This window comes from Petaurus breviceps, unplaced genomic scaffold (assembly GCF_028583685.1).
Source record: "Petaurus breviceps papuanus isolate PSGF00001 unplaced genomic scaffold, PetGlider_PUasm1.0 63, whole genome shotgun sequence".
NCBI lineage: Eukaryota > Metazoa > Chordata > Mammalia > Diprotodontia > Petauridae > Petaurus > Petaurus breviceps.
Window position 1 is genome coordinate 832758 of NW_027186418.1, and position 13700 is coordinate 846457.

Consider the following 13700-nt stretch of genomic DNA (forward strand, 5'->3'; position numbering starts at 1 on the left):
CTTGGCAGAGATAACAGAATGGTTTACTTACCGTTCCCTTCTTCAATGGATCCATTTTGTCAGGCAATGTGAAGTTAAGTGACTTGCCCAGGGTCACACAGCTGAGGCTGGATTTGAACCCAGATAGTCCTAATTCCAGTGCTCTATCCACTTAGCCACCTACCTGCCTCTCCTAAGATATTTGACATAGTGATTTTACTAATGAAGTTACCTAGCCAATCAGGAGGCTAGAGTAGAGTCACAATGCAGGACTAGAGGCTCTTGGAAAATTAGACTTTTATAAATATTCACATTTTAACAAATTTCCCAGTCTTTTTTTTACCCTGAAACAACATTCTGAATTGCTTGTGGTTTTCCATAGTGTTTGGACAGCAAGAAAGGTATAAGAAACAAAAATCAGAATGACTTTTTAAATTCTTTATGTGATTGCTTTGGGTCCCAAGGGAAACTGCCTCCTACCAGGCTATGTTTGCATTTGAAGAATTCAGGTAGGTTCCAGTTTTCTTCTATCAACCTGAGTCTGGGTTTTTGTTCTAAGTTTACTGAGTTTCTCCTTTCATTTTTGGGAGGTGGGGTCTATCATCATCATCATCACTGGTAATGGTGAAATTTGGCTCTGGAGAATGTTCCATGACCTTATCCAATTACATCTATGTGATCATAAAAACATCAAATGTCAGTTCTGAGAGGAATCTTAAAATCACACCCAAACACATGTGCACACACAGTTATTTCTCCATATGTGTGTTCTTATTCCCCCATGCCTTTTCTGGAGCTTAAAAAGATGAGTAGGGATTCAGTAATGGACTGAGACAGCAAATATTCCAAGCAGAGAGACCAATAGGGCTGAAGGAGAGAGAGATGAGAAAAGATTGGAAAGGAAAGGCCATTGAGTCTAAATCTCTCATTTTAAAGATAAGGAAATTGAGATTCAGAGAAGGCGCAGACTAGTGAGTGCAGATTCACAGCAAATTCGGCTCATAAGCTTCTGAGGCAAAATTGGAACTCCCGCCATTTGGGTGGTGCCGGATTGCAAAGGACGCTGAGTCCTAGAGAAAGGGTCTTGAACTTGAGACAGTGACGGTTTGAGAGCAGAGAAGGGATATGACCAGCCCTCTGCAGAAGCACCAGATTTCTGAGGATTTTTTCCAAGTTCGTTGCTGCTTCTAGGGAAAACATCCCCCACTACCATGCCTAGCCACACTATCCCAATAAGACCAGCAAGCTGCGGCTGGATTCACCCAATTAGCCCAGCAGATGACAATGACAAAGGCTGGCTTGTCCTCTCCTTCTTGACTCCCCCAACCCCCACCTCCCTTAGAGATGCAAACCCTGGAGGGGGAGGTGTAGTGGTGAAACCAATCGATCAGTGATTGAGCTCGTGGCCCAGTCGGGTCCTGCCCAGAACCTGCCTGCCACCGCTGTGGAAGAAGGCAGCTCCCAGGGTGCTGCATTCATCAGAATTGCTGAGCTGATCACATGGTTTTCTTCCTGCCTTCCCCGTTAGCTGCTCCTTGTCAGCAGCTGGCGGAGCCCGAGGCCGCAGGCCAGTGTCTGCAGAAAACCTTTCCCGGCCCTACGTTGCAAAACGCCAGCCTCCTGCTCGCGCTCCCACACCCGCCCCGCCGCCAGCCCGCCTCGCTAACTAAATGGTTTTCCTCCGTGCCAGGGAGATTACCGTGGATCCCAAGGAAGCTGTCTCCTACTAGGCCATGTTTGCATTTGAAGAATTCAGGTAGGCTCCCGCTTTCCTGCATCAGCCCCAGCCTGGGTTTTTGTTCTAAGCTTATTGGGTGCTTTTTCTTTCTTTCTTTCTTTTCTTTTTTCTTTCTTTCTTCTTTTTTGCTGTGTAATGACACTCTGGGATCTGGCGGCGGCTGCTGCTTCCAAGCAAGGCTGACTTCAATATTTGTTGGCGGGTTAGACAGGGTTTGGGGAGATTAGGGTTGCGGTGGGGGGGGGGGGGGGCGGGTGGAGATGGAAAGCCCGGGATCCAGGGAAAGGATGCTAAGTGAAGGCTGAAGTGATAGCTAGATAACTGATTTTTCTGTTGCACGAATTGATTAAGATCCACCTGGATGCCGGTGTGGGGCTCTGAATATCAAAGAGCCCAGCATCGGTCCACCCTTTGTCAAACCCAAGAGAGAGTGATGCTCCTTTTAAAAATAAATAAATAAAAGGGAGGGGGGAATGAAAAGAATGTTAATGGTGGTAGCTGAAGCCGGAGAATTTTGGCAAGTCTGCAGAGCTGAATTTGGCTTTGACTTCATCAGATGTTTGTTATTTTTAATAATAATCTCCTGGCTGGGGAGCTCAGGGTGAAGCCTGTTGGAAGGGTTTTCCTAAGCAGGATTTCTCTTTGCTGTTTGTAAGCGGTTCAGCTGCTGCTGCTGCGGTTATTAATGTTCCAAATTAGCATCTTTTGTGAGGCTGACTTGCCCCCTCTTTCCTCAGAGAACCCATCTCTGAGTATCAGTGTGGGAAGGGTAGTTTGGGCGAAATGAAAATTAAGGGGGGCAGGGCTGAAAAGGCAAACAGACAGATTCTATGTATATTGCCACCTCTTGTGAGCTTATGAAGGAGTGTGTTTGCTGGGATTCCTGACCTCTGCAAGCCTCTGGTTTTCTGAGAATGATTTACTCTTTATTTTTATGCAAAGACTAAACATTAAAACAGCTGGAAAGACTAGGGACTCAGGATGTCAGAACAGGAAGAGAACTTAGAATCATAGAACATGGAATGTTGGAATAAGAAGGGACCTTGGAATCACAGAATGTGAAATGTCATAGCAAGAAGGGACCTTAGAATCCTAGAACATGACATGGCAAGCAGGGATCATGGAACCATAGAAGATGGTGTGACTGAGATGGAAGGACCTTAGAGATCATCTAATCTATTACCTTATTTTACAGATGAGGAAACTGAGGTTCAATGAGTTTAAATAATTTATCTAAGGTCATACACCCAGGAAATATCAGAGTTAAGATTCAAAGACAGGTCTTTTGAATCCAAGTCCCTTGTCTCCAGTCCACCAGGACTCTGTGACAGCCTTACAGCCACCATCACAAAACCCTTTTCTGATCTCCCAAAATGCTACAACCCTAGCCCTGTATTAAAAAATAATCACAAAGCCAACCACCTTAGTAGATATAATAATGATAAGAGTGAGTGAGGGAATGAATGAATGAAAGAGGGAGGAACCCTTTTCATACAGATGAAGAAAATTAGTTACAAGGTTGGGCTATGGATGTCTTTCTATAAACTTGGCTCTCTAAGATCCAAGGATTCCAGTTTGTGTTGTCTTTAAGAGGCTTGCTCCTTAAAGTTGAAATTTGGAAAGGCTTATTCTTATGGGTGGAAAAAGATCACAGATGATGCAGAAGCTCTGATTCTATACTGCAAGGACTATTTTCTATAACCAATGGTTGAAATTAGGACTGGTGGCATTTCAACTTAGCAGCAGGTTTCTTTGGCCTGAGTGAAGGGGTGTATCTGTAATCTGTTAGAATGATGTGTGACTGCAGTTGCCAGAGCATTGTTAATCATAGTTCATTCGATGATAACAGACACTCATTTGACAAACGTTTATTTAAGTACCTACTGTGTGTCAGGCACTGTGCTAGGCACTTAAGGCCACAGAGACAGTTCCTGCCCTCAGAGTGCTTACCTTTTTTAGTCACTTCGTTTTAGAGCTTGAAAGAATCTTTTGAGATCTTCTAGTCTAATGTGTTGCCTAGGGTTACACAGATAATGAGTATCAGAGATAGGAAATAGCTAGTAAATGGTAGAGTAGAGATTCAAATCCAGATCCTTTGACTTTAAATCTAGAGTTTTTCCATTATATCACACTGGTTGGGGTGGGTGCAGGGAGGTCACATATGAAGAAGTATTCAAACCTGTTTCCACTATTGAAGGTCCTGCCCATAAAGTGAATTTGGTCCTAGTGTCCAGAACTTGGGAGATAGTTCTCTACACACTCTGCCCTGGTCAGATTACACTGGGAGAATTGTGCTCAGTTCTGGGCAACCCATTTGAGGAAGAATGTTGATTGGATAAGATTGGGAGGGCTACCAGGAAGAGGAAGGACACCAAAATCAGTCTGAATGAATCTTAACTGGAGGAACTACTGCATTTAGCCTTGAGAAGAGAAGACAGAGGTGGGATTATAGGTTGATAGATTAGTGTGAGAAGGGAAGGGACGTGAGCCTTAGTGGCAGGTGTTTGAAGCACGAACATTTTGATGAGGGACTTGTTCTGATTGGCCCCAGAAAGCAGAAGCAGTAGGTTTGAATTGGGGGACCAGGGGAGGGAAAAAATCCTGAACAATTAGAGTAACACAGATGTAGGATGGGTTGCTACTAGAAGGAGGTTCCTCATCACTGCAAAAGCTCCTCAAGTACTTGTCAGGGGTTTTATAGAAAGATTCTGGTTATGGATCATATTAGATGAACTCTGAGTTCTACTAAGCTCAAAGATTCTATGAGTCTGAGCTCACAGTGTAGTCAGAAGAGCACAACATGAATATTTATATCTGTCAATATACATTTATTAAGTTCCTATTATGTGCAAAACATCATGCAGGGTGCTGGGGTTACAAAGACAAAAATTAAGCTGTCTCTGTCTTCAATTCAATTTCATAAACACTTATTAAGCCCCTGCTATGTACCAGGCATTGAGGTAAGCACTGGGGATACAAAAAGATGCCAGAGATAGTCCCTGCCCTCAAGGAGCCTATATTCTATAAGGAAAAGCAACATATAGAGCTATAGGTGTATGCAGAATAAATACAGGGTTATTCAGTGGGCAAGAAGACACTGGCAGCTAGGGTGAAAACTTCTGAAAGGTAGAGCTGAGGTAGGAGTGTATTCCAGGAATGGAGGGTCAATTTATGCAAAGACACAAAAACAGAAGATGAAATTTCATGTGAGGACAGATTTACTGAACCATAGTATGTGAAGGGTAATATATGACAAGACTGGACCCAGGTAGTGAAGGGCTTTAAAATGATATAATTAGGGGAGATGGAATGTTATTCTAGAAGGAATTGGGAACCACTGGAGCTTATTGAACAGGGCAGTAACATAGTCAGAGCTGCTTTAGAAAAAATCACTTTGACATCTGTGTGTAAGATGGATTAGAGTGGAGAATATAATTAAGGACTAAATAATAACTCACATTTCTATAATGCTTTACTGTAAAGTATTTGTTAAGTGTTTTCCTCACAATAACCATGTGAGGTATATAGGGCAAACAATATCATCCCATATGACTCTTGAGGAAACGGAGGTTCAAAGAGGTGAAGAGAAAGAACCTGTAGGGGGTATTGGAGAGAGAATTTACTTTCAAGTTGTTACATACCAGATTATTTATTTTCAGGTATGGTTTGGAGCACATGGCCACTGAAACCCGTTCTAGCTCTGTGTTTGTGTGATTCTAAGCTCCCAGTCTAGTCTGAGAGATATGACATGAAAATAATCTTTCACGAGTCTGAAGGCTTGAGTTCAAATGCCACTTTGGGAACTTAGTAGGTATAGTAGGCACAAAAGGACTGACTCGTTTCCATAGTGTTTTAAGATTTACAAACCACTATCCTCACAACAACCCTGTGAGTTTGGGAGAGCAAAAATGTGTTATCCCCCTTTTACAGGTGAGGAAATTAAAACTGAGAGAGTTTAAGCCACTTTCTTGTGGTCACATAACTAGGAAATGTCTGAAACTAGACTCAAACTCAGATCACCACATAGTTTCCAAGATAAACTTTCCAGCTTTAACTAGTATGATGCTAAGGGACTTGTCCAAAGTCACAAAATAGGGAAGGGAACAAGCATGAATTAGGCACCTACTATGTATTAGGTTATGTACTAAGTGCTTTAGAAATGTTATCAGAGGACAGCTAGATGGCACAGTGAATAGAGCACCGACCCTATAGTCAGGAGGACCTGAGTTCAAATCCAGACTCAGACACTTAACATTTACTAGCCATGTAACCTTGGGCAAGTCACTTAATCCCAATTGCCCTGCCTTCCCCCCTCCAAAAAGCAAAAAAAGAAAGAAAGAAAAAGAAATATTATCTCATAATAAATCTGAGTCATGATTTGAACCTCCATGATGTCATTCCAAATCCGATGTGCTTTCTGTCACACTGCCCCCAAGCAAGCATTGGAGTTTAGTATATGATTTCCTAAGTCCTGGGTGAGGCTGAGTGGTTTCATGTCTTGACTCTACCATTTATTTATAAATGCCTGTTAACTTGATTTGACTCTACCTGTGTGACCTGAAGCCCCCATCAATAAATGAGGGCTAAACTTGTTAAGTTATTTTTCAGTTGTGTCTGACTATTCCTGATCCCATTTGGGGTTTTCTTGGCAAAGATATTGGACTGGTTTGCCATTCCCTTCTCCAGCTCATTTTACAGATGAGGAAACTGAGGCAAACAGGGTTAAGTGGCTTGCCCAGAGTCACACAGCTGATAAGTGTCTCCAGGCCTGGTGCCAAGAAAACCCCAAATGGGGTCACCAAGAGTTGAACACAACTGAAAAACGACTGAACTAAACTGAAAATGGACATCTGTTAATGGACATCTGTAGGACAGACCAGGTGACTAAAAGTGCTATATAAATGCTAGTTCTTATTGGGGAAAGAAGTTTACTTTGTACAATATGCATGAAAAGATTAACCCTCTCTGAGTCTGACTTTTCTCATCAGTAAGATGAAAATCAGAATAGATGAGAAGAGATTATCACTGAGGTCCCTTCCATGTCAAACTCTATGAAGCTCTGTTCCTGTAACTAATAATACCAGGAAGTATCTGATGCTTGCAAATAAGGGGCTTGAAAAAGAGGCATGGGAGTTGAGAGAAGGCAGATATCACTATGGGTCTGGGATCGTTATAAAATGCTTTAAGAAGGAAATGAAACTTGATTTTGGTCTTGAAGAATAGGTTGGATTTGGATAAGCTGAGAGGAGTGGGAGGGCATTTCTAAAAGAGGAAATGGTGTGAGCAAAGCAGAGGAGGTGGGAAAATGCAAGGTATATTCAGGGGAAAGTGAATAGACTGTACCAGTTTGATGGCCATGTCGGCTTTCTACAGAATTAATGGGAGGCAAGTCTGGAAAGCTAGATTGGAATTGAATTATGGAGGACTTTGAATGCCATACTAAGGAATATGGATTTCCATTACAAAATTCAGCATCTCAGTGATCATATAACTTTCTCGTGGAGGCATTGATGAGCTGCTGGAAAGTCTTTCAGCAGAGGAATAAGCATGATAAAAAGGGTAGCCTACTCAACCCTTGATCCATACTGGTTGAGGCTAAATGGATTAGGATGTTAGTGCTTCAGGTGGATTTCACTCACTTTCTATGAGCATGATGATGATGGGTGTTTCCTCAAACAAACTGAGACCTGGGAAAGACCTCAGCTTAAAAAAGCCAAGGTCTCCCACTGCACCTGGGACCATCACCAGTAGTTTTGACCTATGTTTCGCCCTGCTAGACTCTGATGACTCCAGAGGATAGCGTGAAGTTAATGATTTTGCACAGCTCTGCCTCAGTTAAATCCAATTCATCTGCAAGTCAAGACATCACCCTTCTGATGTCATCGGTCTTCTTCCAGAATGAAGGATGAACAAAAATGATCTTATAATTGGGGATGTTTAACTTGGAAAAGAGAAAATATAGGGGAATCATGATAGCTATATTGATGCATAATCTTGGATCCATCTACCATCACCATTTCTGTTCAGCAGTAATCATATGTAAGATAGTCTTCAACTGGAGTACCGTGATATGAGAGATGTGTTGTGTCTTTGAAATTTAAATTCATTTTGAATTTTATAGATACCATATAATAAACCATTGAGTCCAAAAAGTCAATTTTCTTTCTTCTTCCTTAGTTCCAGAGGTAATTTAAAATTAATTGTTATGAAATTTTCAAAGCCACTGATTTTGTTTTTCATCAAAGGAACCATATTTTGAGGTGGAAAATGCACTGCTCATAAAAAACCATGTGAAGTAGACAGAGAAAGGCAGGAATAACATAAGGCATGTTTGAGGAGATAATGAGAAGATTGGCCAGAAAAGAGAAGGCGATTCATGTGGAAGATGACTGAGAGAAAATTGATAGTTTACTAATGAGAGAAATGATTATTAATAACTAATGATTTGGGGACATTCAGAGTTCCCCCTTTTCCTATTTTCAAGACCTCAACCTCTGAAGGTTGAGTTAAGCTCCTCTATTTGACCCCACCCAATTTTCCAAGGAATCTCTAGTCTAAGGTGAATTCCATTCAATCAAGCTTGGGTGGAGACAGTCCCTATTTTTTAACTTGCCCAAGGCTTGAGGTGGTCTGGGTATAGAAAGAGCCTCTCTGTCCAAGGGTAATTTGGTGTTACTCTCCATCCCTCATTGTAATATTAATTCTCTCATTAATTGTAAGAGTAGTTTTGAATACTGCTCTTCCAAAAGGATATACAAGCCTTGAGCCCGCTGCCATGATTGCCTTTGGTCTAAGAGAGACAACCAAATTACCATAATTTTAGTAATAAATGTGTTGGCCTTACTAATAAAATTATCAAATTACCCAGAAATTGTATGTCTCAAACTTTTTAATTGCCATGCTGATGGGGAAATAATAATAATAATAAAACTTTTAAGATTTTCAAAGTACTTTACATATATTATCCCATTTGATCTTCAAAATAATGCTGTGCAGCATATAATACACATATTATTTTCATCCCTATTTTACCTGTAAGGGAGTAAATTGAAGAAAGGTTAAGTGACTGACCCGTGATCACACAGCCAGTAAGTGTCAGAAGTATGATTTGAACCCAGGTCCTCCTTACCGAAGGTCCTAGACAATGTGCTGTCTCCTATATACAAGCTAAGTCTCTAGTAGAGGTGACCTTGACCTCTTCATGCCCCTTGTTATGAGACTTATGCCTAAGATTCCAGTATCACCCTGGTATGTAAGACAGGATCAAGGATAAGTCATGCTCTAATTTAGGAAGTGCTTATTAGACAAGAAGGAATTGGTGATAAGGAGGCCCCTCCTCTAAGAATAAGATCTATCTGACTTCCTTCTCTTTCTCAAGTTCATTGGCTCAAAACTCAAGGACTAGGGACTGGGAAGGTAATAAACGAAAAGTTTATAATATAGTAAAATAAACATGATGTGATAGATTCAGGCCTTAGCTCTTGACCATCCTTGATATAGAAACCAATCATCTAAGGGAGATCAATGAAATTCTCTGACATTTACAGGCTGGGAGTTGTTCAGATGTGTTCTCTATGACTTGTTGCGATGTTGGAGCCATATCCTGTAACTGAGTGTTGGGAGTTTCATCAGTGCCTGTAATTATAAAGCTCCCTCTCTTCTTTTTTCTACTGTCCTTCTCTCCTGGTTTCTGAGCCAAGTGGTTGAGTGCTCTTTCAGTGATTTACAGAGCCTCAGAGTTGGAAGGAACTCATCAGTGGGAGTCTGGTGATATAAGAGACGTCTTGTGCATTTGAAGTTCAAATTCAAAGTTATGAGTCCTGAGTCAAAGGTCATCTAGTCTGATACATACCTGAGCAAGAATCCTCTAAGATACTCTGATGAGTTGCTTTTCTCCAGAAGGCAGAACCATAGACCAAGGTCACAGTCACTTGCTTTTGGACTTGGTGTTAGGAAGAACTTCCTATCATTTGGAAATGTCCAAAGGTGGAATGTGTCACCCTTGGGGGATGGGGGAGGCAGTCACTGGATGCTTTTAGGTAGAAGTTGGATGGATGGCTCTTCGCGAATAGCCAACACAGCAATTTTTCAGAGAGAATTTTTGGTTTAGTGTTTGGTTTGGGTTACACTGGATGACCTCTAAGGTACCTTCCCACTCTGAGGTTCTATGATTCTTTTGATAGTTCCATCAGCAGTCATCTGGTCCACCCTATATCTGTAAGAAGGATTCTACAGTTTTTTGTTGTGGTTTGTGTCTAATTGGTTTTATAGGTAGAAAGCATTTAAGTTCATAACTGTGCTACATTTTCAACATGCAAACAATTTTATGTATACTGCATTATCAGTATATTCCACTCCAATCTCATATAAGAATGTACTTTGTCATGTTCGGACCACATATTGTGTTATATCCTGGGTGCCATATTTTGGAAAGGACATTGATAAACCATAAAGTATCCAGAGGATGATAACAAGGATAGGTCAGCCTTATTATAAATTAAAGGAAATAAGACTGTGTAGTCTGGACAAGAATTAATTAAATGAGTGATGGAGGGGATAAGACATGATAGGAGTCTTTAAATATTTGAAAGATTGCTATGTGGAAGGACTGAACTTTCCTACATGGGTTTAGTGGTCAGAACTAAGACAAGTGGGTAGGGAGTTGGGGGAAAGGTTAAGATATAAACTGGGCAGCTAAGTGGCACAGTGGATAGAATAATGGACCTGGAGCCTGAAAGACTAATCTCCCTGAGTTCAAATACGACCTCAGACACTTAGTAATTGTGTGACCCTGGGCTCATCACTTAACCCTGTTTGCCTCAGTTTCCTCATCTTTAAAATGATCAGGAGAAGAAAATGGCAAAACCACTGCAGTATCTTTGCCATAAAGACCCCAAATTGTGTCATGAAGAGTCAGACATGAATGAAAAATGACTGACCAACAACCAAGATACATACAGAGAAAAGGATAGGGACCCTGTCTTAAAGGATCATATGTTTAGATTTAAAGGGGAGCTTAAAAGTCACAGATTCCTACCCCTTGTTTTATAGATGAGGAAACCGAGATCCAGAAAGTTTAGGTAACTTGCTCAGGGCCACATATTTCATATATGTTAGAGACATCTATCCAAATCCAGCTCTCTACCTACTGCCATTTCTTACCTAAGCTTTATATCTTTGTCCCCAACCTTGAGCACAGCTGGTGCTTGATGCAGGTTTGTTGAATAAATGAATGAATTTAACAGCAAGGATTTAACTATAAACTTCCACTCATCTTTGGGAGTTATAATATGACATCAGGCAATCCGCCAATATTTTTTTGAGCAACCACTATGTGCAAGGCTCTATGCCAGTACTCACCCATGGAACAGCTGCCCTGGAGACCTTGCTTCATTGCTTTTTCTTTGGAGTCTTCCATTCTCCCTCCTCTACTGCCTCCCACCTTTACTGAGTGTCTCCTTGATGGAAGAGAGAGAAGAGAAATCAACGTTATTCCTCATGGGTATCTGTGCACAAGAGCTTGTATGTTCTTGTTCAGAAATCATAGCATATCAGAACCAGAAGAGACCTCAGAAAGCATCTAGTCCAATGGGTTCCTCTCTAGTTAGTAGCCCTTACAAGTAGTCACCCAGTTTTCATTTGAACACCTTCACTGATGGGAGCTCAGGACCACTAAAATTCTACTGATGGACAGCTCCAATGCTTCCATAAACCTGTGCCTTTGAAGAAGAGGACCAGAACTGGGCAGGATAGAGGGCTGCACCCACAGCTTTCAGCCTCAGCTCTGCAGAAACTGAGTCTCGCCATTGCTTGTAGCCTTTGGCATCTGGAGGTTGCCAGAAACCTAAGAAGCAGTGGAATGAAGGGCAAATTTAGAGTCAGGAGATCTGGGTTAGTATTTAATCTGCTGATTATCAGCTAGGTAACGACAGGCAAGTTATTCACCTTGTGGAGCCTCAGTTTTCTCCTTTGTAAAATCAGACTAATGAATACTTGTATTGATTGTACTACCTATCTCCCAGGGTTATTAAGAGAAAGATGTATAGCAATTTTTTTCTTTTTTTTTCTTTTACGGAGAGGGGAAGGTGGGGCAGTTGGGGTTAAGTGACTTGTTCAAGGTCACACGGCTAGTGTGTGTGTGTGTGTGTGTGTGTGTGTGTGTGTGTGTGTTAAGTGTCTGAGACCAGATTTGAACTCAGGTCCTCCTGACTCCAGGGCTGGTGCTCTATTCACTGCACCACCTAGCTGTCCCTTAAGCAGTACAGTAATGTAAGTTGTTATTGATCAACTTTATTATTAGCTTCATTTATTCATATCCCTTGGTAGCACAGTGCTTAGAACACTGAGTCTGAGTGTTCAAGAAGACCTGAGTTCAAATCTGATTTCAGACCAGACTTCCTAGCTGCATAACCTTAGACAAGTCATGTAAGTCCTTTCAACCCCAGTTGCCTCATCTGTAAAATGGGAAAAATAAGAGTACCTACCTCCCAGGGTTATTGTGAGGATAAATCAAATCAGGCAGTATCTGTCAAGGGCTTTGTAAACCTAAAAGCACGATAGAGATGCTATTATTATTATTCAACCAACACTGATCAAATTGGTTAATCTGTGCCTAGGACTGTGCTAGGCAGTGGGAGATGAAAAGTTTAGATATAATCCATGCCCTCACAGAGGTTAGCTTGGCGATATTAACTGATTGCCTGATGTCATATTCCTCTTCTCAAACTAAAGTCTAGCTTTGGTCTAGCTCACAGATAACAATAATACACAGTAGTACACATTAAATGCATTAACGCATTTCTACCCAAAGTGCCATATGAGATCCAAGCTGTGTTGCTAATGTGTGCTCCCAGAACATATTCCATAACTGAAGGAGTATTTGTCCTCAATGACGTTATCCCTTTTCCTGGAGAGAGGACACATTCATAGCTACATATGTACCTTGGAGTATGTCCAGAAACGTAAAATGAATACAGTGCTTTTTATTATTATTATTATTACTCTGCTTGTGGCAGGGGGTGGGAAGATGTGATTCCAAGGATGCAGAAACATTGGTCTCACCATCCAAAGAGGACAGCTGACTACATCTGCCTCACTGGGTGTGTTGGCTGAATGAACCTTCAATGATATCACATCATTGGTGGGAAGGAAGCAGGGAGAAACCAATCAGAAGATCTTGCCACAAGCACACTATGAGCAGATCCTAGCATAGTAGATAGAGAGTTAAATACAGAGTCAAAGAGATTTGGGGTAGAATCAGACACCTACAAGCCATGATAAGCCTTCCATTGACTCTCTCAAGAGCCTTCATTTTGGAGAAGCAGCATAATAACAATAATAATAATGCCTCTAATATTTACAGCAAAGTAACAACTCTGTGAGTCAGGAGCTATTATTATCCCCATTTACAGATGAGGAAACTGAGACTGGGAGAGATTAAGTGACTTGCCCATAATCACATAGTGAGCAAATGTATGAGGCTAGATTTAAACTCAGGTCTTCTTGTCCCCAACTCCCATACTGTATCCACTGAACTACCTACCTGTCCACTGGCATGAAGGAAAGAACTTTAGCTTTAGAGTGCAAAGACCTAGATTCAAAATAGTGGCTCTACTACTTCTGCCTGAGTGGCCTTGGCAAAGTCACTTAAACTCTCCCAGCCTCAGTTTCCTCATCTGCAAAGTGAGAAGTTTGAATTAGGCAATCTTGAATGCCTTTTTCCAGCTAATCTATGATCCTACAATAAATTCATAGATTTGTCTATAAGAAGAATGTAATAATATTTGTGCTACCAACCTTATAGAGTTATTATAAGGAAAATGCTTTGCAATCAAAAAAGCATTTGAGAAGTGTGAGTTTTTAAGATTACTACCAACCCTGTCAAAGGTATTTTTGAAGGCTAAATTGCAGCAGAGAGGAAGGCAAGAGTAGAAAGAAATAGTCATAGTACTTTATGGAAATTATATCATGAAATTGTAGGGTA

The 13700-nt window shown here is 41.2% G+C and overlaps 1 protein-coding gene and 1 long non-coding RNA gene across 8 annotated transcripts in view; one reads left to right on the top strand and one right to left on the bottom strand.

Moving 5' to 3' along the window:
- Positions 1-13700, top strand: part of LOC138173634 (ena/VASP-like protein) — a 285460-nt gene that overhangs the window by 89020 nt on the left and 182740 nt on the right. The window contains exon 1 of one of the 5 annotated variants that reach the window (XM_069103683.1): positions 1366-1735. The exons of 1 other annotated variant lie outside the window; for it this stretch is intronic. In XM_069103683.1, the coding sequence (XP_068959784.1) occupies positions 1713-1735 (23 nt within the window). In that variant the 5' untranslated portion in view covers positions 1366-1712. Of the gene's footprint in view, positions 1-1365; positions 1736-13700 lie in introns of those variants that run through there. 3 more of the 5 variants (XM_069103684.1, XM_069103679.1, XM_069103682.1) reach the window with 3 other exon arrangements.
- The window catches only part of LOC138173637 (uncharacterized), a 48893-nt gene that overhangs the window by 2869 nt on the left and 32324 nt on the right, over positions 1-13700 (bottom strand). For all 3 annotated transcript variants that reach the window (XR_011171473.1, XR_011171472.1, XR_011171471.1), the window contains exons 2-3: positions 12202-12262; positions 11078-11175 (exon numbers count right to left, since the gene is read on the bottom strand). This is a non-coding gene — a long non-coding RNA (uncharacterized lncRNA). The remainder of the gene's footprint in view (positions 1-11077; positions 11176-12201; positions 12263-13700) is intronic.